Source organism: Zingiber officinale, chromosome 6A (assembly GCF_018446385.1).
Source record: "Zingiber officinale cultivar Zhangliang chromosome 6A, Zo_v1.1, whole genome shotgun sequence".
Classification (NCBI taxonomy): domain Eukaryota; kingdom Viridiplantae; phylum Streptophyta; class Magnoliopsida; order Zingiberales; family Zingiberaceae; genus Zingiber; species Zingiber officinale.
Window position 1 is genome coordinate 107,145,096 of NC_055997.1, and position 26,453 is coordinate 107,171,548.

The window sequence follows — 26,453 nt, forward strand, 5'->3', positions numbered from 1 at the left end:
TTTCTTTTAAGGGTAAAAAAGGAAATTTTAATTTTTTCTGATAGAAAAATATTCAACTAATTAAATATTGCTTTTAAGAGTAATATCCATGCTTATACCCATTCTCATTCCACAATATTATTATTCCCATTCCGATTCCTAAGAAAGAACCAAACACCTCCTCAATACCCAATAAAATAAGTAAAAATTTTAAACAATCAAATAATCTTGAATTAAGAGCTTGATAACATTTAAATGAGTCAAGTTTAAGCTAAACTTGAATTTAAAGCTCGATAACAGTTAAATGAACTAAGTACAAGTCAAATTTCAAGAAAGCTCAAACTCATAAAAAAATAAACTAAATTAAGTTTGAATAATCATTTTAAAAGCTTGATTCATTTTTAACTCGGCTCGATTTAACTAGATTACCTTAAACAAGTTTAAATACTCTAAGAGTGCGTTTGGTTGGAGGTTATCCTTAATAACTTTGGTTATCTATCCAAGGTTATCAACGAACACCCTGTTTGATTTAGATAATTGATGATTCCGGAGTAATATTTCATGCCCGATATGTCAATAAAAGGGGCATGCAACTCGGAATCGAAAAACTGAGGTTTTTCTTGATTCCGAGGTTAACGAAAAAAATAGGAAAAACATAAAAATAATAAGAAAAATGTAAAAAAATAAAAAAAAATTAAAAAAATAAAAAGTAAAAAAGTAAAAAAGTAAAAAAAATAAAAAAATAGAAAAAACATAAAAAAATATATAAAAACTTTTAAAAAAACAAAAAATTAAAAAAATGTAAAAAAGTTTAAGGAAAAAAAAGAAGAAAAATATGAAAAAGAAAAAGTAAAAAAGCATATAAAAATAAAAATTATATAATTTAATAATAATAATAATAATAATAATAATAATAATAATAATAATAATAATAAAATATTAAATTAGGTTATTTATTAAAATTTTCATACAATTTTATTACATTATCTAAGTTGAACTAAACAATAATTAATTATATTTTATTTTCTATTATTTTGATTATATAATTATTAAATAAACATATAATTAAGATTATACATAATAATTTATTTGCTGTCCTACTTAAACACGGCAGGTTATTTTGGGCCGTGGCGGCCCAATTCCGGTCACGGTCGGCGATTTTGCCACCCCTTCGTTACCAATAGGGTTTAGTCGGGGGAGTCCTCTTTTATCCTCTCCCTCCTCAGCTACACTCTGGTGAATGGCGGACAAAGGTGGAAAGGGATCTGCCTTTCCTGGGGGAAATGATCTAGGTTAGGTTTTCTCTTCCATTTTGTGTTGTTCGCGTCTTTGTGTAAAAAAAAATCATTTTTTTTACTTGAGTCTACAAGCTAATCACGTGTTCTGCATAAAGGTTTAATTTTAGACTTCAGAAAACGAATTCGTTTAGTGCATGTTCGAAGATTTGATAGTTTCATTGAGTACCTAAGCGACTAGGGGGAAAACGCAATTACATTTTTTCTCTTGTAAAATCGTGGCCTGGGGTTGTTGGAGTCTCATTCGAGAAAGAAATCTATCGTTTGCAGCCTGAGAAAAAGTATTTTCCATCGTTTTTGAAGTTATCTGTGTGAGAGAAGGTTTCTTATGCGGTTGCATTTCTTTGGGAGGCGAAATTTCCCTTATCAGAAGTGTGGTCTATAGATGCGCATCGACAACCCTCTTTGGTGCCGACTCAAATTTTAGCCAAAGTTAAGAAGAGTTCTTCATATAATATAATAGTAGCATACCTTCCATGGTGCGCTGCATTGTGTAAAATTTTGATATGTTTCAGTGACTATTCTATACTTCTAGTTATAGTATGATCCTTTATTTTTAAGGTTATGCATTGGTTTTGAATGCGCATAGGTTTAAAACAGCTTTTTTTATTCTTGCAGAATTTTAATAGCAGTATTTTTGGTGCAGGATCACTCAAAGGTAAGAGTGCTGCTGCCCTCAAGGAGTCGCATGTTGAAATTGAATTATCAGATTCTGATGGTGAAGGTAGTAATTTTTTTCCTTTTCTAATTTAGGCGTTAGTTGATATAAAGAACTGTTCTCACTAGGATAGAACATAGCATGCAGCGGAAACCCTAACTTTTCACTGAAGAAAAATCTCACCTAGAAAAAAGCAGGAATGCTTTTATTCAATAGTGAATATTATATAAGACAATGATGTTTATATGGGCCCAATATAAAAAAAAACTTAACAAACAATTACCCCCGGTATTTTGTTACCAATTCAAAATACAAACTACTTGAAGAAAATAACAATCGAATTATTTCCTTTTCTGCATTGGATATTTTTACATGTTTAGTTAGTGACATAGCATACTTGACATCTAGTTTTCTGATTCTTCATTCTTGGTTTTGGTAGGTGTTTATTGTTAATTGATGATTTGTTCATAATGTAGCACAATTTGGTTTTGAACTTGAATGATGCATAAGAACACATGCCAATTATTCAAAGTTAAGGTCATGATTCCTGCCAAATGTCACCGTCCTGGTTAATTGTAATCAATACCATAATTTATGTTCATTTTTTGTTAGGTTTTATTGAAACACCTCTTCCAAGTTCTAAAGGAAAATCATCAGCTGAGGCTAAATCTGGCAAGAAAAGGGTCTCTTTTTCAAGCTTAAAAACAAGTGGTAACAATCTATTCAATAATTCAACTGCAGGTTCATCCTTCCTTTCTTCTTCAAATTCTTTTAGTTTAATATATCACTTATTAACATAGCTCTAGCAGGTGCTATTCATCTTCCCTCCAACCTTTACTATTAAAACATACTTTTTGAGAAAGGTACCATTAATGGAATTTCACCTTGTTTTATTGTATAGGAGATCTTGGTAAAAGTTCCAATGTTGGAAAGGCTGGGGGAAAAGGAAGCTTACCACAAGCAACACCACTCGAGCCTTTGATAGCAGAAACACAATTGAAACTCGAACTAGGTCATTGATGGACCAATATTTAATTCTTTTTTCAGCTTTTATTTTTCTTTAACATTTTGCTTAGTATTTTCTTTTCATATTCTTTTTCCTACAGATTGGAGTCATTTTTCTTTTAGTCCATAAAATAAATAGTTGTAGGTTTCATATTTGGCTCCATGAAAATCTCCATTTCTTTTTCTGATCAAAGAATTCATGTTTGTATAATTTTTGGTATCACTCACTGCACTGCAGGTTAGACCTGACTATTTTGAAATTCGCAAACAGTATCTCTGTGTAGTGCGGCACTTACAACTAGTTTAGATATGTACATCATTCATTATGTCGACCATTGGTTGAATTAATGCGCAATCTTATTCTTTATATCATTTTTGAGTATCTTAGTTTTTCTCATTCTGACTTGTATTTTTGACTGCTCCGAATTTAGCAGTTGCAGCAACTACTACATCCTGCATCAAGACTGAAAGTGCTGAACCCTACCCATGAAATAAACTCTCCAATTACTGATAGAGCTTTCGATAAACAATAGCACTGCTATCTAATTTTCCCTGTATATCCTCATCTGTGCTGCATATCTTTTTGGTGATGCAATCACAGAGGGCCAAATGGTTAAAATAGATTTAAAAAATCTGTAATTTCTTATAATTTGTTTTGCTTAAAACCACTTGTATTATTATCACCATATGTAGGAATTTTGTGCTATCTAACGAACTTAGTTAAGAACCTTGTGCTAATCTGTTGGGGACTCATTTTTTTTGTTGTTGAACTTCTTTCAGAACTTCCAAAAGGTGCTAGATTATTAATGGATTGTGAAGCTGCAGAAGTTTTACAAGATATCCATGAACACATGACTGTTCTATCACAAGATCCCAAGATAAAAATGCCTGAGTACTAGCTCGCAATTACATTGGGACTTTGCTCTTTTCTCTGTGCTTTGTTTGCAGATTATTCATATTTTCATAGTTGATAATTGTTTTTCTTAATGATATAATTTTCTTCTTAGGTCATTTAGCAAGGCATTTCAATATTCCAAAGTCAATGATCATTATAACAATGCCAAGGCTGTGCGACAGGTTTTGGAGTATCCTTCAGTTTTAACAAGCTATTTTTGTTTAACTTTTGCATTATGCCATTCTTTGGAAAGCCTTTTTCAATTGGACCATTAACTCAAGTTTCTAGAACTTTGAAACTAAATGCAGTCACTGATGGCGAGGTTTGTACTTTAGCTTAACTATTCTTGATTTATGCATTTTGATCCCTCTCTATATGCTTGCTTTTGACCCCCCTCGCTCAGATATGCTTGATGGGGAATGTTTGTCCAGAGAATGTAGATGAAGTTTATGCTTTAATACCATCCTTGAAGGTGAGTGTTGTAATTCCTCTCTTTATAGGTGTTGTTTTCACTTGGTACTCTTATGAGATCTGTCCTGCTCCTACACAGTTTAAACTGAAATTTTGGTTAATAAAGCAGAAATTTCTTGCTTCTCTTCGGTGGATTGTATATAGTTTATTCCTTTGACATTTCTCTGATATGATTCTAAGTCATTTACTTGACTTGTGTACTTAGGGAAATATAGAAAAGAATGAAGTGGCACTCAAAGATGCCATAGCTAGTCTGGCAAAGTTCCGAACACCAAAATAATTATTGTTGCAGGTAACTTTTGAGCATATTCCACTGCCGGATTCGTTTTTGTTCTCATGCTACTATAATCAATTCAATAAATTCTTATGCCCATTTGCTTTAAATTCATCTGCAGTTCACAGTGACCAGGATCAGATTTCCTATTACCAGTATCAAAATAGTGGTTCTTCACTTGAGAGTGATTAAGATCACCACTCTATAAATTTAAGAAGCCACCTCGTTTGATCTGTACCGGATTTTCATGGCCCATATGAAAAACTGCAGTGGTTTAAGTATCGGTAGGTTGTGCCTAACTAGGCACAAGAAGTTGGATCTCTAAGTCTAGAACATGACGAGTTCGCTTGTTGCTACCTCTTCCTGTTGGAGCAAACTTACCATTTTATATATATTACTTTTTTGTACTAGCAGTGACACTACTGAATGGGCTTGACTGAGCTATGGCTACTTTATTGCTGAGTCGAGCTAGGCTACAGGCAGCACTGTCTATTTGACAAATTTTGAGTCATATTGGAGTTTCAGTATATGATAGGAATTATACAATTTCGGTACCGTATTGTGTTATGGTGATATGGTTTTGATATTTTTTAAAATATAAATATATTAACTAAAAATAAAATATTTTAAAAAATAACAAAAGACAATTCGGTGCATAAGCCTCCTGCTAGTGCGAGGCCCCGAAGAAGGATCAAATCACATTGGATCTAGAGCTGCAAATGAATCTTGTGAACAAGTTTGATGTTCGGCTTGGTAAGAGTTTGTTTATATTCGTTCAATATACATAAGATTAATTAAACAAATAAATTTGAATAGCTCGTTAAGTTAAACAAACAAGATTGAATACATATGTGTTCAGCTCGTCAACGTTCGTGAATAATGTTCACGAACCATATTCATTAATAAAATTCTTTTCAATATGCTAAATAAATAATAAAATAAATAAATAAATAAATTTAAATTATCAAATTCAATAACCAATCAAACAACTAAAGGTTTCAAACAATCAAACAAGTTTGAATTGAGAGCTTGATAACATCTAAACAAACTAAGCTTGAACCAAGTTTAAGCCAAGCTTGAATTGAGAGTTTGATAACATCTAAACGAACCAAGCTCAAGTCAAGCTTCAAACAAGCTCAAGCATATAAAAAATAAACCATGCCAAGCTTGAACACTCATTTCAAAAGCTTGGTTCATTTTAAGCTCGGCTCGGTTCGACTTGTTTACCGTCCTAATTGGATCTATTGTTCATAGTCTTATCTTGTATTTTGCAAGAGACTATTTCTGTGACTCAAACTCGTGATCTCAAGATCACATGACATCCATTTTACCATTATGTCAAGGCTCTCATTCATTTAAAAAATAAAAAATATTAAAAAAAATGAGATTATGATACTTTCATATGGTAAGTAAATAAATAAATAAATAATTTATAATATATTTTTAAAATTAAAATAAATAAAATATATAATTAATGAGATAATTTTATTATGATTTAATTAAGTCTATTTAAATTATCTAGCTATATATAGCTAGGGATTGATTGCAATTATTAAGTTAAGTTTATAAACTTATTAATTTAAAACACCTCCCACTCCACTTCCTTCCTGTCTCTTGATTTCCTCTACATCCAACTTTCACGATCAACTCACACCTAGCCGCTGCGGACACTCTCCCCCTTCCTTTCCCATCTCCCCCACGTCATGCGACACCCAGCTACGATCAGTGCAGCCCCTCCTGCGGTGCAGGCGGATCCCCCACGTCATGCAGCAGTGATCGGCGAGTCCCTCCCCCACGTTGCAGATGGTGGATCACTACATCCCCACGATGTGCAATGCTTCCATGACAGCCGAGGAGCTTCTGTTGGGCGTGTCAGTCAGTGGGTAGAATGAAATATTTCACCCGTTTCGCTCGGTACGGCATGAAATTTTAATCCGCGAGTATCTCAACCATAGCAGTATGCACTCCCTCCCCCTCCCCCACGTTGCACGTTGATGGTGGATTGCTACGTCCCCACGATGTGCAATGCTCCCATGACAGCCGAGGAGCTTTTGTTGGGCGTGTCAGTCGGTGGGTAGAATAAAATATTTCACCCGTTTCGCTTGGTATGTCATGAGAGTTTAATCCGTGAGTATCTCAACCATAGCAGTCATGCACTCCCTATCTGAAGTTCTGTTGGTCACGGTAAAATCTCAGTTGTCTTTGTTTCTTTTAAAAGAATATCAATCAGTTCATTTGGCTTATCCTTTCAGGTTGAAGTTGCAAAAATGCTAATCAATGCTGATCGTAGTGAATTCCAAGTCCATGGGCCTCTAACTGACTCATTGCTCGTGGTTTCTGAGCTTGGTGATAGATCATACTCGTATGTTCATTATGCGAATGAAACTTGACTGAAACTTTTGTTCTCGTCAAATTAATACTTGATGAATCATATTTGCACTCTGTTTTTCTATAGTTTTCTGATTGTTTACCTGTGCTTTTGATTCCGTTTACTTCATTTAAGATTGTTACTAGTAATTCATCATCATTGTTCTTATCCCTATTTCACTGCATCCAAATCTAAAAGCTTCCATGAATGCGGGTTGAGTGGGTAATATGAATTGCTTTCTACGTAGGATTCTTTGAATTGAGCTGGTATAGTATGTATGCTCCTTGTGAATGAAAATTTTGTAATATCAGTAGACTTGTTTGTGGTTTGTAATCTCAAGCTGTGTTAGGTGAAATGGTTGAAATATATCATTTTGGTATATTATTGAATTTTGATATCCTTGGGTATCAAAGTTTAAAATCTCTAGTCTAATTGTGTTGTAGCATCGATCTTTGACTAGAAAAGTAGTACTATTCTAGTGTTGCGTATGGTATTGATAGAAAAAAAGGAGAAAAAAAGATAAAGTAAAGAAATAAGATATTGAACTAGTGTGTTAAAGATGTTGAAGGATGGAGGGAGGTGGATGGGAGCTCATGGATGAGACCCGAAAGCCGAGGACTGTAGGGTCGACTGGTCGAGGGTGAATTGCTAAGGCGGCTTGCGATAAATGATTAGGAGTGTGTTTCATATGAGGAACAAGCAATACTAGTGTTGAACGGAGTCTTGATTTTATTCGAAAGGATGACGAGAATGGATTCAAGAGAAACTCACTTGCTCGTTGTGGGTGAAAATAATTTAATCAAAAATTAAAAGAATATTTTTTTATTTTTTAAAGACGATCTCTGAAATGATTTCCACCACTATATATATATATATATATATATATATATATACACTAATAATGCAATCTAAAATTCACATTTGCAAAGATTTTTAATCAATATTAAAGATTATAGAACTCAACTAGTCAACTGTGCTTCCAGACGAGCGAATTTGCTTCGGAGCTCTGTTTCTTCTTCCTCCATCCGTGCATTCTCGTGCCGGACCTCCTCCCTCGCTCTCACGACCTGGTTCAGTTCTCTTAGAAGATGGTGGTTTGCCGACCGGAGATGTGCCACCTGCGCCTGAAGCTCGGAGAGCTGCTGCTGCTGCCGCAGACGTGCACGGCGCGCGGACTCCCTGTTTGACACCATTCTCCTCTGTTTCCTCCGCTCTGCAGTGCTCTGTTGCTGGCGGTCGTTGAATATTTCCGTGGCTCCGACGGCGTCGGGGGAGCAAGAACTGATGAGATTGTGGAGTAGCTGAGAGTAGTTCTGGAGAGGAGGAGGATTTGAGGGAGTGAACTGCATGGTCGAAAAGAAACAGAGGAGCAAGTTTGAGGGCGTGGTGTTGGAGCAAGGATGAAGTCAATATATAAAAATGACACTAAGTTTCCATCAATACGGCGGGAAAAGATCTATTTTATATATATATATATATATATATATATTAAACTGACCTTGAAATCATGTAATAATAATTTACGTTAAGAATGTTGATGGAGTTAATATATAGCTGGCTAAATTTGTTCATAAATAAGACTTTATTTTAGAGGACATGTGACGGAAAAAACAGATGAAATACATGACATGCATAATAAGATAATTTAGCTGTTGTTTCGATTAAATATCGTGGATGATTAAATTATTAGTCAACGAATTTGTTGACGTGCTCATATTTCGAAGATCGTCAATGAAGATGAAAAGACTTGAGATGTGTTGAATATGTGTGAATAGAGAAGAGGAGAAAGAGAATAAAAGTTTTATTGTGAATGAAATTTTAATCTCACATTGGAAGTTTAAGGTATGTTGGTTAGTTTATATTAATTCACATGCATTGAGGATGTGAACAAATGTATGAAGACTATATAGTTGAAGAGAAATGGGAGTCCCATTGTCGTTACCTTCGTTAGTGTAATAGACAAAGTAAGGAAGATTTTTAGAATGCATTGTGTATTGAAATATTCGTAGTCTTACAAAGTAAGGATATTAGATCAAAACTAAAAGGATGTCAAGATTCAGTGTCAAGAAAGAGTGTCAATGATTGAGCCCGAGCCTAAGAGATGATGTCAGAATCTAAGACTGAGCCAAGATGTCGGGATTTATACCTAGACAAGGGCCATGATAATTAATTTACCCCTGGTTATCTTTGCATCCATAGAAGAAGTGCATTGGATTTAAGTTCCTTTTGAATTTTGACTGATAACACAGCAGACTTTTTATTCGATGGCACACGCAGAACCACAAAACTCCACCGTATCAAATGTACAGACCTCACCTTGAAAGTAGACTATTTTTCCTCTTACTTTACTTATCATAAATTTGAAGCTCGACTTATAGACTGCCGACTTAACCGTCGTGAGGCGGTGAGGATAAAGTTAGTGCTTGAAGTACTAGTTGCATTTACTTTTCGTGCCTATCGCATTAAGAATTCAATAGCACTTTATTGTTCTAGACCATGGTATTATTCTAAAATAGAAGGAATGCGACAAGGAATTTGTGATGATTAATTTATTAATTCTTTCTACAACCATGCGTAATTTGTGATTAGTCAGACGATTGAGGTAATCACTTTTCGTAAAGCCAAAAGCAATGACTATCATGCCAATAATTATCTAGTGGCACAATTGGTTTCGATAGGTTGAATACTTATTAGGCACCCTCAAAAAATCCTCTAGATTATTTGCTAAATTCTTTTGATACAATTATATTATTTTAGAGAATCGATCTTCTAATTAATCATGATTATATTATATTTTTTATCTACTAAATTTTTATTTTGACTATAAGAATTAAAGGCATTAAATCCCTTTTAATAGTGCTGTTTTATAGATTAATTATTACTATAATAATTTGAAATTTCAAAAAAAAAGAGTTTTTAATTGAAACAAAAAACAAAATGAAGGATACAACAAATAAAACTAAATTTGGGCAAACCCCGCTTTAATCCATCACATCGCATGACTTATTAGTTTTGTTTTTTTGTTTTTTTTTAAAAAAAGAAATGCAATGGAATGGAATGGAATCTTCTTTTTATATTATCTTCTTTGTTTATCTTTTAGCTTGCTTAAGTGGAAATGACTTTTGTATGCTATCAAGGTTCTTAAAATAGTGCAAATGGGCAGAAGGTTGGTGCAACATGCTCAATAACTTTCAAAGACAATAAATATTTTTTTTTAAAAAAAAAACACTAATTCAATGTGCTCACAACTAATTAATGGTTATTAGTGATGTTGTTAAATTTTAGATGGTGGATTATATTGATAAGAAATTAGTTGAGATGGAGCTATATAATGTTGTATTTTTTACACTAATTATCTAGTTTACAAGGATTAATCCTAATCGGATGATTCAGTCTAATATTTCAACCACCAAATAAATTCAAAAAAATCAGGTGTCTCCTAACATAACACTCCAGTGTCACTGATTTTTCAATCGCTATATACATGTATTGTATGAGTTTTGAATATTGATTGTTTGGTAAAATGACTCTTCCACTTATTACCACACCATGCCTTAGGGGCGAGCTAATGTTGTATTCGATGATTGATTAAGATGTGTATTTTTAGATTTGTAATTAAGCATTTGAATAAGCCGAGATTTATTCATAGTTCTCATATAATAAGAATGATAATTGTTTAACACTAAATATTCATAGATTACTAAAGTTTAATCTGACGTTCGTTTAAAATGATCAATAAAATATATTACGCACTTCTATGGAGTCAAAGTTATCTTAATGTTAATTTGAACTGACCCCGTCTGTATCTAACTTATCTAAGTCAGCACACATCTATATATATAGAAAACTACTTTTACAATCATTACTTACAGTTCAATAAATAAAATTTTAAATTTTTATAAAATAAAAATAATCATATTAATAATGCCAACATAAATTACACTTAAAATGTATCACTTTCAATTAGCCGTAGATGCCAATTTTAAAGAGATAGTTGGTGTGGAATTGAGGGAGTTATTCGAAACCACTTGGGATAAATGATTGTAGCCTTTGGAAGGACAATACCAAAATTAGATTCGACTATAAGGGAAATTAATAATCATTCGAGAGGCCTTCAGTTTGTTCAAGACAAAGGACTTCAACAGATCATCTAACTTACGTTGGTTTATGCGCCATAGAGATAAAGTTTCTAATAGCTCAGTTAGCTATTACTTCTCTACTTCATGTTAGGAGGACAACCAATGCCGTGACTCACTCCTTAGTTAAGTTTTCTTATTCTTCCCCGCTACATTTTATTGGGAGCCTGGGAATTTTCCAAGTTGATTGGTAAAACTTGTAATGTGTGACATTAACATTTCAGAATAAAGGTTACAAGGTTACTTGTAAAAAAAAATGTATAACATATTGATCTTGCACTAAGACCCCTCGAAGGACGAGCCACCAGTGAACTGTCTGAAATGCTGATGAAGTCGTCGTGACCAGAGGAAAGGTAGGACCATCGGATATGTCTACGGAGCTGTAGAAGGAAATCATCAAGCCCACAGGGAGGGATGAATCGCTTGTAAGGAGTAATGGAGCGAAGGAGGGATTAGAATGGAAGTCAGGGGTGCCCCGGCCCGCCCACTCCGACGCTCAAATCAGCATCCAATAGAGTATATGAAGCAGATAAGTAATACTTACAATGAAATATATAAAAACTGAATGTAAAAACATATTAGGCCCACAAAAAAAATGATTAACTAGGCTGGGTAATGTCGAGCCTGGGGTGACTGGCCCGGCTCCACAGAGGTTTCCCACCGGCCACTAGGGTAAATCGGGAAGCGTTCGCAGCGGACAGCCCAAGAGCCCAACATTCTTTAGTTGCATGCCCCATTTGGAGGAAAAATTCCTACAAATTCGCCATAGCTGGGACTCGAATCACGAGTACCTGGGTGACAACCTGGATGTCCTACTGCCGCACCATAGCCTCAAAGGGCAACATACAAGGCCCACAAGAGCAAGCTGGAGGTGGTGCAGGGTCGGAGGCGACACAGAGATAGAAGGCCGGTGACGAGGCTAGAGGGCCAGAGAGATCGACCTATCGGAACATAACAGGGACCCATAGGCTGAAACATAACAACGACGCACAAGCCGAAACATAACAATGCCTCACAAGTCGGAACATAACAGTGACACATAAGATGAAACATAACAGCGACACACAAGATGAAATATAACAGCGGCGCAAAGGCTGAAGACTAGTCAGATCGGGGTTTGCAGGCCCAAAAGGGTGTCCGATCAGTGGGGCCAAATGGAGATGCTGGATATGTGGCACAATAGCAGTGTGAATCAAAGGTTAGATCGACATCAGAAACATATGACAGTGCAGATCGGCGCTGGATCAATGTCGTATCTGAAGGCAAGGGCGCCGACAAGTCAGATTCGACTGTTAGGGGCTATGACAGTTGCCATAGGCTAGATCGATGTGGAGCACCGCAAGGGGTGCACAACATCGACGATTTGGGGGCTGGACAAGCAGCGATGACTACCGAATTAGTGTGGACGACGTGAAACGTGAAGGAGCGAAGATGGTGAAGGGGCTGTGGACAACGTCAAACCAAAGGCGATAGAGCCTTGCGAGTAGAAGAGAAGGGGCGGCATTGGCGTCTGAAAAAGGGAGAGGTGGTGCATGCCCCTGTGGCAACAGTGCCTCCTGGGAGGGAGAAGAGGGAGAGGCGGTGCTAAGGGAGATGGAGGTGGTGCCGGAGGTGACACTTGAGCTATCAGTGTGCAAAGGGAGATGGAGGCGACACTTGGGCTGCTGGTGCTCCTGTGAGGAGGCGACAATGATGGAGGAGGTTAGAGGGTGGCCGTCAGAGTGCCAGAGGGCCGGAGGCGTTAACATCAACTTCCTTGGCGGCGACGTGTGTGAGAAGGAAGAGAGAGAGAGAGAGAGGGGGCAGTGATAGGGGCAGCGATGGAGCGGATCCGACGGTTACTAGCGGCTAGAGAGCAGATCTAGCGGTAGGCTTCTTGTAGGCGGCGTACGCCTAATAAAAGAAAAAAGGGTCTTCTCTGCTTCGTTGAAGTCGAGCCCTAAAAAAAGGGGCATCATCATGAAATGACCAAAATACTCGCACCCATTCTGTATCCACATCCTTACCCCACATCACAAGTTTTTCCTGTTGGGACCTTGACATCCACAGGGAGAGGTGAATAGCGTCTTACTCAAATCGTTTGCTTCCTATAATGTTAGTGCACAGCGGAATACAAAACAAACTAACAAATAGAAAGCTACACTAAAATAAGAAGAATGAAGACAAACAAACCACAAAGACACACTCGTTTACGTGGTTCAGAGATAAAGCTCCTACTCCATGGTTGTCCGTAAGGTGGACGATCTTGATCCGTCGGTGGATGACTCCCAGGAAAACTTTGGCTAGCTCAAATCTCCTTCTCGGTGGAGAAACCTCACCACAATTTTGATCCAAACACCCTTAGATCACAAGAGAAGCTTGGAGTAGTTAGGAGACTTCTAATAGACTTTAGTCAAGTCTATTTCGTCAACCTTGCCCAAGCACCCTGAGTTCTATTAAATAGAGCTCGGGAGGAAAATATCAAGCTGTTTTTCCACCACCAGTCAACTGATCCTAAGTGGAATTCAATCGTTACAGGCTAACAGATCGATACCAGCCGACTACTATAGTGCATCAGTCGACTGATACAGTGCACTAGTTGACTGCTACAGTGCACCAATCGACTGCTGCAGTACCCAGTTGACTGCTACAGTGCAGTTTGACTGCTACAATACCACTCGACTGTTTTCGCACCCGTCGGACACACAAATATTCTGTGCCCTGCCCCAGTCAACTGGTCAAATCCTAAACCTAGGATTTGACCCCAGAATACATTCACTTAGCACTCGTACTTGCTCACACAACCTAGACCTAACATTCTAGCATCCTCTATCAGCTTTGTATTGGTGCAGTTTGCACTAACGGTCTAACTCAGGTTTTGATAAATGACAAGTAAGTTAAATTAGGTATTGTTGTGATCTAACCATCTTACCAAGCGTGTAGGATATTAACCAGATAGGTCAAAGGGCCAACCAGATATCTGGTATGAAGTCCAGATAGGTTAACAGGCTGACCGGACATCTGACAAGAAGTTCAGCTAGGTCAACGAGCTAACCGGATAGCTGGTGCGAAGTTCAACTAGGTTGACGGGCCGACCAGATAGCTGGTGCGAAGTTCAGCTAGGTTGATAAGCCGACCAAATAGCTGGTCCGAAATCCAGATAGGTCGATGGGTTGACCGGATATCTGGCAAGAAAATCTAGTTGGGTCCGTGGATCGGACAACTGGCAAGTTAAGGTAAGTCACTAGAGAAGAGTGACCTTGTGAGGATGCGTCCTGGTTGAGGGATAGTAGACATTGGTCTAGATTAGGTCTATTTTGGATCCCTGATCTAAGACCTTGACTAGTTCCTGATCTTAGAAGGACAAAAACTAATTCATACTACTCATTATTATTGTGCTAACATTTGTCTTGCAGGTTATTATTTTGTTTATTGGACTAACATGATCTTGTCGGACAAAGGAGCAAAATTGCCTTCAAATGAATAGTGCCCGAAAGTGCCTTTAAGCTTGATGGAAGGCGCCTTCCGCAGGATGAAATTTGGACTTTGTCGTGGATAAGTCTCGGGCTGTTCGGGATTGAGTTTTTCAAGTTGGAGGTGCCTTCAATGACTATGGAAGCTTTGAGTGAGCAGGCTTATAAAGAACATGGAAGACACCTTCCATGCTCTTTATAAGCCTGCTCACTCAAAGCTTCGATATAGAACACATATACGAGCTACTACGCATTCGATTGAGCTCCCGACTGCTTCTTCTTCCTGCTGTTACTCTAGAAAGTCTGTCTGCCTTTGAGCTACACTTCCGGGACGTCTGAATCATCTTTGGCATATCGATGGCAACATACTGAGCTCTCTATTTTTGTTGGTAACCTTTTTATTAGTGCTACATTCTTAATTCTACTGCTTTAAAAGGGAAGTGTGGACTATTACACTGTGCCTATTCTTGTACCCGATTCCCTCTTTCGGAAGTACTGAAGAGGCATTTTGTGGATTACCCATCGATAGATCTGTGGTGTAGGATTGATGACGTGCTAGAAGGGAGGGGTGAATGCACTCATGGCTAATTTGTTCGTTTCAGAAAACTCAGGATAACATAACAGAATAAAGAAAGACACAAAAGTAATCACTAACACGATTTCTTTTACTTGGTTTGGAGCATGTGATGACTCCTACTCCAAGGCCCGCGATTGTTAAGCACTTTCGGTGGGTAATCACTAATAGCTCAAAAATTCTTTACAAGTAAGCAATTACAAGTACAAAACTAAATAAAGTATACCTACAATATAAGTATAAGTAAAAGAGTCATTGATTGTCGGAATAATAGTTGAGCGTTGTTGAAGCGTTTGAGAGCAGCACACGGGAGCATAAATAGTCTGATTTTCGGTCTCTCTCAAGTGTTGGGCAAGGCCCCTTTTTATAGCCTCTTCAAACCTGATCCAGATCCTCTGATCTCGGGATTAAGTTTTGACTCGACTCGGATCGATAGATCGATCCCCAGGTTCGGTTGACTGAACCTGCTGAATCCTCCCGACCTTTCGTCTAGATGCAGTCTCTCTGGATGAGCCTTCGTTCGGTGGACCGATCCCTTTGTTCAGTCGATTAATCGGCTGATGGTCACTGCCTTATTTGATGCGATCAACCTGGCTCGATCCGGTCACCGCTTATTCTCGGTTTGGTCGACTGATCCCTCGATCGAACCCGGTTTGATCTCTAGAAATCTGATCCTGCTATACTGGGGTTTAGTCGACCAATCTAGCCTTTCAGTCAATCAATCAAGGCTAAGTTTGACCCTGCAAAACTTGTTAGTTTCCTACAAAATAGAGTTAGACAAATAACAATTAATATGTAAATAAATAACTTGACAACCTTTGGACTGTCTGGTTTTGACTTCGGATTTCCTCCAGAAACCCTAGGTCAAACTAATGCCTATTGTTCCCTCAGTGGGGAATGCGTCCTCACCTACTCCTCTCAAGAGAAGTTACCTATTGCCAGACCGATCCTCTAGACCGCCTGGACTTTTGCTCAGCGCCCGAGACTTCAGGACTTTCTGATGGGTGTCCGCTCCATGACCCGTCCAGACTTCCACCTGGTCCGTGACCACCAGGGTTTTCATCTAGAGTCCCCGATTCTAGGGTTTTGCCCAAAGTGATTGACCCGCCAAAACTTTCCGCCTAGGGTTACCGTCCTCTAGGACTTAGGGTTATCACCCTCTAGGATTTTCCACCTGCCTAACAGCAGTTAGGACTTTCCATCACCTAGGGTTACCACCCCCTAGGACCTAGGATTACCTCCCCCTAGGGTTTTCCACCTACCTAGAATCCACTAGGACTTTCCATCACCTAGGGTTACCACCCCCTATGATCTAGGGTTACCCCCCTAGAGTTTTCCACCTGCCTAGAATCTACTAGGACTTTTACCTAAGACAACTTAGGACTTTCCTACAAGCTCAATCAACCTTGTTAGATCACAAGACAACTTAACTTTGGATCCTTTACCATAATCAAAACTTAGGTTCGACCATCTGGTGCTCCTTGCACCAATTATCTCTCCCTTTTTGATTATGACAACCTGGTTCAAAGTTAAGTAAAATATAACAATAATTAAAGGAATTTTAGCATGAGCATAAATACAATAATTTGTAAAAACAAGATCCCTTATGCTCTCTCTTTCATAAAAATTATGTTTAACTCTTAACTTTAACTTATGCTCCCCCTTTCATAAAAATTATGTTTAACTTATAACTTTAACTTTTCTCTCCATCTTTAACATAAATCAAAAAATAATATAAGTGGAGAGAAGGTTGTTTGACAAAAAAGTTTTTACTCTGTTTAACCTTAAGCTCCCCCTGAAGGGTAGCACTTAAAAAAAACTTAGCTAATTTTTAAGCGTTGAAAGCGAGTTAGCTTTTTTAAAAAAACTTAGCTAAACTTAGTTTTGAAAATAATTGCTTTGAAAAACACTTAGCTAAATTAGAAATACTTTATTAAATATTTTAGTTTTCTGAAAAGAAATTTTGATAACAACTTGCCTTTTAAAAAAACTTTGATAAAAACTTAGCTTTAAAAAGATTTTAATAAAAACTTAGTTAAGTACTTAGCTTAAAAAAGATTTTGATTAAAGCTTAGTTAAGTAATTAGCTTAAAAAACATTTGATAAAAGCTTAGCTTAAATTTTTTTTTTTCAAAAATATTTGAACTTGCTTTTTCAAATATGGTTTATTTTCAAAAATAGAAAAACTAAACTTTTTTAAACATTTACAAAATTAACTTTGAAATCTTAAAAAATAATGCTTTAATTAAAAAAAATTAATGCCTTAAACTTCTTTGCACTTCCCCTTAATTAATGTCAAAAACAAATGAATACTTTTTTAGGATATCCTAGAGTCCAAGTATGTAAAATAAACATAAAAGTTATTATTTATCTTCCTAATTTTCCATTTCATCCATTCTACGTTATCAAGCATATTCAACTTATAAGTTGGTGTGAGATGGAGTTAAATATTTATGATATTGAAGAATAATGAATTTGAAAAATAAGTTAAGTTAAATTTGAATTTCAATTGAATTTTGAATTTCATAATATTTAAGTTTGAATTTTAGAATTTAAATTAATTAATTAATTAATTAAAATTTTAAAATTAATTATATTTTTGAAAATTGATCATAATTTGAAAATTAATTATGATTTAAAAATTAATTATCCTTTAAAAATAATTAAGATTTTAAAAATCTAAAAATTAATTATCATTTAAAAATAATTAAGATTTAAAAATTAATAATCAAATAATTAAGCTTTTAAAAATTAATTAAGATTTTGAAATTAATTATACTTAAAATTATTAATTAAAATGACTTAGATTAATTGAATTACTTTTTAATTAACTTAATTGTGTTAACTATTTTTTATTTTAAACCTAGGTCCATTTCACCCTTTTCTAGATTTTCAATCAGAGAACTTTAATGGTTTTATGATATGGTTAATTTTATTTTCAATTTAAATTCAAATCTAAAGATTGATCTACATTTGAGTTAGATCAAGGTTTAACAATTAGTCAATTAAATATGTATCTCAATAATTGACTTTTAGGCTGTGGCGAGATACTAGACTTTCTTGGGTATTGGATCATCAACCACTTCTAGACAAAGCCTTTTAAAAAAATTAAATATTTAATTTCCTTTTTGAAAATCCTAGGTCTAACTAGTCAAGTATGAATCAAGCCTAAGTCCTTATCTATCCTAATCTAAGCATGAATAATAGAAAGTAGTAGAACATACATCAAACAAGTCTATTTTATGATAAAAATGGTTCTTTTATTGGCTCCCCCTAGATCATAGTCTCGATAAGATCTATCAAGATAATAGATTTGATTCTTAGGGATCCAATATTAGCCAAGTCCAGCTTGATTAATTAAGTTAGACTTGGGGACTCATACTTGGACTATGTTTCTATTTGATCGATTTACAAAAGACAAATAAGATCTGAATTTATGTTTAGCCTTACATCCAAGTTCGGATCGGTTGTATATGACCCTTTGTTTTCCAAGAATTAGGTCAAGGTTCTTGAAACCCAAAGTGAACTATTCCAATAAGTCCTTGAGTTCTTTGACCTGAGTTTTTAAATTGGAATTCTCTTCCTGAATTTGCTTAGTCAAAGAGCTCGAGTTAGTCGCTTCCTTAAGGGTTGTTATCTTCTATTAGAGTGACTTGACCCAGACGTTGGATTTGGCCAACTTTCTTAATAAATGTGCAACTAAATTTTGTAAGTCATCTATCTAAGTACCAGAAATTAGGGAACTTATAATGTTGTTTGACCTTTCGAAAATGGATACGAATATGTGGCTTCTCTCAGACTCAGTTTTCGATTCGCTCTCGGTTTTGGACTCGGACTCGGTTTCGGCAACGTACGCTTGTACCGGTAAGCGATGAAGCTTGTTTGCTTGTGTTCTTCTTCGTCCGACTCTTCTGATAACTCAAACAACGTTTCCTTCAATGCCTTCCTTTTTCCTCACTTCTGTTTGGATAGTCAGGTTTGTAGTGTCCCTTCTTGTTGCAGCCATAGTAGGTAACTCCAGATTTGACTTTCATGTTCGATTGAGTCACATTCTTCTGCTTAAGTGCTTTTCAAACTAGTTTGACTAGTTCGGTGGTGATATTGTCTTCGTCTGAGTCCAATTCATCTCCTGACTTGGGTTCGATCCGGTACTTCTTCCTGGTTTCCTTCGTCTTGCTTGTACTTGCAACCAACGCAATACTTATCTCGGCCGAGCATGCATTAATCTGTTCGTGTAACTCAAAATTGAAAAATAATTCATCTAATCTAATAATTGAAAAATCCTTGGATATTTTATAAGCATCTATCATCAATGTCCACAAGGTATTCCTTGGAAAAATATTTAGCACGTACCTGATGACATCACGATTCTCTAGTTTTTTTTTTTTCCGATCACGTGGATGTCGTTCAGCAGATCTTGGATCTGGGCGTGTAGTTGACTTGCTGATTCTCCGTTCTGCATTTTGATGTTATATAATTTATTTAACAACAAATCTTTCTTACATACCTTAGCATCAGATGTTCCTTCATGAAGTTTGATTAACTTTTGCAAGAGATCCTTTGCACTACTAAATGGTCCAACTCGATTCAGCTCATCATTGGTTAGTCCGCATTATAGGGCTCGAGTTGCCTCTGCATTAGCCTCTATCTTTTACATTAGGTGTGTGTCATAGTTTTCGCATGACACGGGTGCTCCGGTGCTGTCGACTGGTAGGAAGAAGCCAGTTTGAATGATGATCCACATGTCTACTTCTGTCTTCAGATAGTACTCCATTCGACCCTTCTAGTAGCCGAAGTCTTCACTGGAGAAAAAAGGTGGACAAGCTGTGCTGTAACCTTCATGGTGGGCCATTAAAAAAGAGAAATCTCACACGCAATAAGAAAAATAATGAATGTTCGATTGGTATAATTTACAAAAGATGATGTATATTTTCTTTAAAAAACTCCTGATCTGCTCGATTGGTGGCTTCACCAATTCAGAGCGGCATAGCTCTAATACCAATTGTAAGATCGATGACGTGCTAGAGGGGAAGGGAGGAGGGTGAATAGCACTCGTGGCTAATTCGTTCATTTCGAAAAATCCAGAATAACGTAGCGAAATAAAGAAAGACACAAAAGCAATCGCTAACACGATTTCTTTTACTTGGTTCGAAACCTGTGATGATTCCTACTTCAAGGTCCGTGATCGTTGATCGCTCTCGGTGGATAATCACTAATAGCTTGAAAATTCTTTACAAGTAAGCAATTACAAGTACAAAACTAAACAAAGTATACCGACAATATAAGTATAAGTAAAAGAGTCATCGTGAAACATCCCACATATTCCCTCAACTTTTTTTTTAATCCCTCAACTTTTTTTTTTAAATTTTTTTTAAAACTACCCATTCATCACCGCTGTGGAAACAATTGTAGTACAGTATCATACAAGAAAACTATCTTACTCATAGGAAATGATCGTGTCAAACAAGGATTTAATGAATAAAAATAATAACCCCCAATTCTCCTCTCACGAATGATAAGGAAAGAAAAGTTCCCTCAATGAAACCAGTATGCTCTGCACTCCTAGACAACCGAACAGTGCCATGCGTCTATCCCGCCTCCTCGTCTACTCCATCCGAGGGCTGTCTGGCATATTCTAGAAGTCATCCTCACCTGTAATGTAGACATCGTGAGTCTACGACCCAGCAAGCACAAACTAATATGAATAAGAGAATATACATAAAGTAGAAGAGATAGTAACTAGAAACCATAAGAAACATAAGCCAAATATCGTATAGCAAAATATAATATACAATGCACAAGTGATCCTATATAGCTAATATGGTGAATATGTCACATATCCGGTAACCACTATTAGAGCCAGTCAACAGTCCCATGATCCTAGTCCTAGAGGTACCTCCTAGAGAATATACAACCATATAGCCGAAGCTAACAATAAATTACAGTATCAGTCATAAATTACAGTATCAGTCATATTTGGAAGGGCCCTCCCCATAGCTCATCCCGGGGCACCCAACTCATATGGTCATACTCATTCTATTAGCTACATAAGAAACCATAAACTATCTACCTTATTTTGTAAACAATTTATCATGCATAACTATTTCATTCGTACAGTAAACATACCCATTCACATAGACCTTTCCATATCCGAATCCTACATAACATTGCAATACACAATATAAAACATGCGTATCAAAACCAACTCATAGTAACATTAACCCATAGACAAATAACTAATCATGGAAAATTAAACAGTATTCATAATTTCTAACCTGTAACAGTTTCAAAGATATTTCAATAACAAGAGCATATAAGAGCTTAAATCCTATTGCTTCACACAAGAACCTCTCTTCAACGTGAGGATTTTTCAACCCTCCAAAACTAAATCAGTCAACTATCCTTTATAAAAGAAACCACACAAAATCCGTAAACAATCACAAGACCAAACCAACAAGCCGAAATTCACACCATCACCACAACCCTCTACAATAGTGGATCAACATCAAAACTTCAGGGAAAACAGGATGAATTCGCGTGGAAAACCAAACCGAAACCTCAGCTATCCGAGAGTACAAAACAACAACAAAGGTAAATCCTGCACATTCCAAATTTATTCCATCACTGCAGAACTCAACAGAACAGCTTCGGGAACATTACAACCACAACAGAAATGCAACTGTCACAGCACAGGAACAGAACCATCTATAGAAATCCCGATGATCTTTTCCAAAGCTTCCAGACGCACAAAAGCAAGTCTAACACCGTCACAACCAACCAAGGCTACCAAAGACTGGATCGCAAAACCAAATCGGCAAGGAGAAACTAATTGAAACTCGTATCAATCATAAATTATAGCACAACTTTGTGAAATCCCAATTCGAAATCAGAACCTCACAAGATCATTAAGCTGAGACATGAGCACCACAGGAAAACCAATACGCAACCCAATCCACCAATCATATTCCAATCAGACATTTAAACAGGCAGAAATCATACAACAAATTCAAATCACAAACATCACCGAGATAATCAAATCCAACTCATTCCCAGGCAAGTGAAATCCACAAAATTCACAAAAGAATAGTCCACCGAAAATCAGAATCCATCGATAATAGGAAGCGGTGGCAAAACCCAGAAGCCATACGATTCAAGCAAAGTAAACTTCAACAAAACCTCTACTGATCGAATCTCTAACGGACAGAAATCTTTCGCAAACCATTCCCCAATCTCCTTACCTAGGTGAACGATTCACACCTCCTAAGTTCCTACCTCATTACCTCACAGATCTTGCACATTCATAAGGGTATGAACTTGCCTTTTCCTCCTTGTTCCTCTGGCGGAAACCCTCACCCTCTGCTTTGTGTCGTCGTCGAGCTGATTGGAGGTCGTCGTGCTCAATCACGAAGCTCTCCAAGAGATCGCCCGTGGAACGATGCCTGATCGGACCTCTGGGATCGGTGGAGGCTCCGTCGCTAGTGGCGATGATGAAGCGAAGAATGGGGAAAAACGACGATTCGGGGGAAAAAGCCATGAAGAGGAAAGAAATTGGTGTCGCGCTTGTATACCTATGTTAATTAAACCCTAACCTTAGTCTAATTAAAGAAATCAACTCCCTAATTTGGAGATTTTATGTTTCCCTCAACCTTCACCCCTTTAACCCCTTGCAATGTTTTGTACAAATTAATTTATAGTTTCAGAAAATTCCTAAAATTTATAGAGAATTTTATAACTTATTTCCCTTAATAAGCGCTCGTGTGACCTTAGAAAATTTTTATAAATAAATTCCTTAATTTCGCCCGTGGGTCCTTACAATTCTCCCCCTTATAAAAAATTTCGTCCTCGGAATTTAACTTATCAAATAATTCGGGATAGCGGTTGCACATACCCAGTTCAGTCTCCAACGTAGCTTCCTCCATCAGCCGATTTCCCATAGGACTTTTACCATTTTGATCTCCTTATGTCCCATCTTTCGAACTTGACGACCAAGGATTTGTTTCGATGTCTCATTATAAGATAGATTCGATGTCCACTGCACTGACTCATGTCCAATCACATGAGTTAGGTTAGGAATGTATTTCCTAAGTATGGATATGTGAAACACATTATACACTCCTACTAAGTTTGGTGGTAAGGCAACTTGATATGTTTGCGTGTCAACTCGTTCCAAAATATTAAAAGGTCCAATATACCTTGGTCCAAGTAACACCTTAGTCCAAACCTCTAGCACTCGAGTCCACCAAGCTCTGTATCGAGCCCTAGTGAGGTAACTCAATACAAGTCAAATTCTGGAGTCCAAGATTCCATGACTAAATTCAACACTCAATCTAACCCTCCAACTATCAAGTCCATCAAGCTCATCTCAAATTGCAATGTAGCAACCTGATCCAAACCAAGTTCTTGATCACATAATCTCCACAATCGTCATATCCACAGCTCAATCCCGTTGAATTTATCAACTATTTGCTACAAGAAATCTAGGCCTCCAGCATCCAAGCACGCAATCTTCATTATTCCCAAGTCAATAACTAATCTCATTGAGTCTAAAAACATCATGAGCTCCATATGTATTATCCAGTTGAATCATCATGACTACCCACTTACTATATAAGCAATATAAATCTCAAAAACACCTAACTTAAATCAAAATAGTGTGGTTAAGCTCAACCGAAAGGATTGTTTCCCTAACAATAATTTTTTTCCTTATGTTTAGAAATCAATTTAAGTTAAAGATACAATAATCATGAATAAAAATTAACAAGGAAATCAGAAACTCAAAACTCCCCCTCAACGTAAGCTCCCCTCAATCCATTCTAACCACTCTTGGATTAAACTACATTTCACCTTTCAAATAAGCATGATTTATGGAAGTTTATTATTTGTCACACATCAAAACATGTTAAACCAGTGATAAATAGGGATATACAAGCATGATCACAATAATTAACAACCAAACATGGTGATCAATACATTTAAGCATTAAAGCCATTTATACATATGCATATCTTTTATATCCAGTTCACATTTCGCATTTGAAGGAATATAATAATGATAAGCATATTAATGATTGATCAGAAAATGAGAAAACCTATATATGAGAATGATGAAAATCCTAAGATTAGGATTTTTTTTTCATACTGTGGTCATATGGTTAAAATGTAATACATAGTGATCAGCACTTTAAGTGTTAAGACACATATCTAGGGTTCATCTATGTGTCATATTTCATATTTTACATGCTACCAATGGTCAAATAGGTCTAATCATGGTACCATAAGATTATATAAAACATACAATAGTCAAAAGCATGAAATAAGGCACAATAAGTATGAAACATTCAATCTGGTACTAGCATGGCAATTCCAATTGATTGAATAAGAGCATTCAATTGACTTTTATAAGTTTAGTCAAGTGCTAAGTCCAATAGTCAGCTGCTAAGTTGATTGGATTCCCATGAGTGGTTGGTTCTTAATTTCATTAATGCTTAATTGATTCTAAAAACTAAAAATTATCGCATGCGAGTATACTACAGTGTTTTGTGCATATGAAAATATGTCCTTGTGCAAATTCATTATATTCTATGTATTTGGAACAAAATTAGAGTGCTTTAAAATGTTATTTATGTGTCATTCTACATGTCATATGACCAATTTATAATGAATTACTAATTCTTGAACATTTGATAGCATGTAAATGACTAAATTATGTGCATCTAACTTATGAATGGGCGATTATGATACATCTAGAATGATACTAGGTGACATACTTAGTGATATATATATCAATTGTGTGACAATAAAACAAGTTAGCATTTATGTTTATACCTGGGCACTCAAACCAATCACTCATGCAAATATGACACATCAAACATAATTAAGGCATATAAATACAAGGCATGTAAATATGACAACAACGTGAATCAACCAATATAATATGAATATCAAACAAATGTCCTAATTATCCTTCTCAAGCAATTACAAATAAATCTTCAATAACATACTCACGAGGTATAATCTAACCATTCTTCTCCCATTCCTTAATGCACTCTAACCCAATCTAGAATAATAAAACAATTGTTTTGAAATCCAAAATGGATTGGGCCTAATTTGGTTAACTAAATACCTTTTTTTTTGTTGGAATCCATTTTCTAGCCACCTCTTTACTTTCTTAATGGCATTCCTAGAAATGTACATTTGATTTGTTGTTTGGTGGACTTCTAACAATTAATGATGCATTAGTCTTTTCCTTAAAGTTTGATTTATATTCTAAACCAGCTTTATTACAATTTATCCTTTAGCTTCCTATGATCAGGTCAAGGTATTTGAAGCCATTTATTTACTTATTTCCTAAGGTCATTGTTGTTAATCTTAGATTTATTTAATGAATTAGTTAGAGCCTTAGAGTAGCGATAGAATGAAAAAGTTCTTCTACAAAGGAATAATCGACTTTACATTGTTTTTGAGTGATGCTCCCCTTGCACTAATGTTTATCTCCTCATCGCTAGAGCTTACTGCCAAACCGTCCTTTACCATAAGAGCTAGACATTTCTTCCTCATTGCCTTTCTTCTTCTTAAAAGAATGATGTGTTGTTTCAAGTAGCTCCCATTGCCCCATCCTAGATTAATTACATAATATATATAAATATTCATGTCATAGCCAAGTTACCAAATTCAAGTTTGTACTAAAGTAAATCTTACAAATTTGTAGGCGGAAGTAGCCGAGTTCCTGATGAGATGGCGTGCACACTATCCTTTAGAAGTGGCCGCTCTGATACCAACTAAAACATCCCAGATATTCCCTCAACCTTTTTTTTAAAAAACTACCCATTCATCACCTGTAAGGGAAACAACTGTAGTACAGTATCATACAAGAAAACTATCTTACTCATAAGAAATGACCGTGTCAAACAAGGATTTAATGAATAAAAACAATAACCCCCAACTCTCCTCTCACGAATGATAAGGAAAGAAAAGTTCCCTCAATGAAACTAGTATGCTCTGCACTCCTAGACAACCGGACAGTGCTATGTGTCCATCCCACCTCCTCGTCTACTCCGTTCGAGGGCCTTCTGGCATATTCTAGAAGTCATCCTCACCCGTAATGTAGACATTGTGAGTCTACGGCCTAGCAAGCACAAACCAATATGAATAAGAGAATATCGATAAAGTAGAAGAGATAGTAACTAGAAATCATAAGAAACATAAGCCAATTACCGTATAGCAAAATATAATATACAATGCACAAGTGATCCTATATAGCTAATATGGTGAATATGTCATATATCCGGTAATCACTATTAGAGCCAGTCAACAGTCCCATGATCCTAGAGGTACCTCCTACAAAACA

General features: G+C 36.3%; 2 protein-coding genes and 1 long non-coding RNA gene across 5 annotated transcripts; 1 reads left to right on the forward strand and 2 right to left on the reverse strand.

Moving 5' to 3' along the window:
- Positions 1-1,107: 1,107 nt before the first annotated feature.
- Positions 1,108-6,980, forward strand: LOC121997293 (DNA-directed RNA polymerases IV and V subunit 4-like). Of its 3 annotated transcripts, none has more exons than XM_042551639.1 (10): positions 1,108-1,271; positions 1,921-1,998; positions 2,545-2,673; positions 2,834-2,944; positions 3,718-3,829; positions 3,945-4,022; positions 4,121-4,154; positions 4,236-4,304; positions 4,509-4,595; positions 6,830-6,980. In XM_042551639.1, the coding sequence occupies exons 1-9, from the start codon at positions 1,220-1,222 to the stop codon at positions 4,581-4,583; spliced, it is 738 nt and encodes a 245-aa protein (XP_042407573.1). In that variant the 5' UTR covers positions 1,108-1,219; the 3' UTR covers positions 4,584-4,595; positions 6,830-6,980. The 3 variants fall into 3 exon arrangements, with proteins under 3 accessions (XP_042407573.1, XP_042407572.1, XP_042407574.1); XM_042551638.1 differs by lacking the exon at positions 6,830-6,980 and adding an exon at positions 4,699-5,120 and having other exon boundaries at positions 1,109-1,271; XM_042551640.1 differs by lacking the exon at positions 6,830-6,980 and adding an exon at positions 4,699-5,120 and having other exon boundaries at positions 1,112-1,271; positions 2,545-2,643.
- Positions 6,981-7,904: 924 nt separating this feature from the next.
- LOC121995127 (basic leucine zipper 43-like) lies at positions 7,905-8,294 on the reverse strand. Its single transcript, XM_042548951.1, has one exon. The coding sequence runs from the start codon at positions 8,292-8,294 to the stop codon at positions 7,905-7,907; it is 390 nt and encodes a 129-aa protein (XP_042404885.1).
- Positions 8,295-20,529: 12,235 nt separating this feature from the next.
- On the reverse strand, positions 20,530-26,231 carry LOC121997294. The gene is made up of 3 exons (XR_006116254.1): positions 25,805-26,231; positions 25,559-25,722; positions 20,530-20,759 (listed from the first exon to the last, which is right to left on the reverse strand). It is a non-coding gene; the product is annotated as an uncharacterized LOC121997294 (long non-coding RNA).
- Between the last annotated feature and the right edge of the window lie 222 nt (positions 26,232-26,453).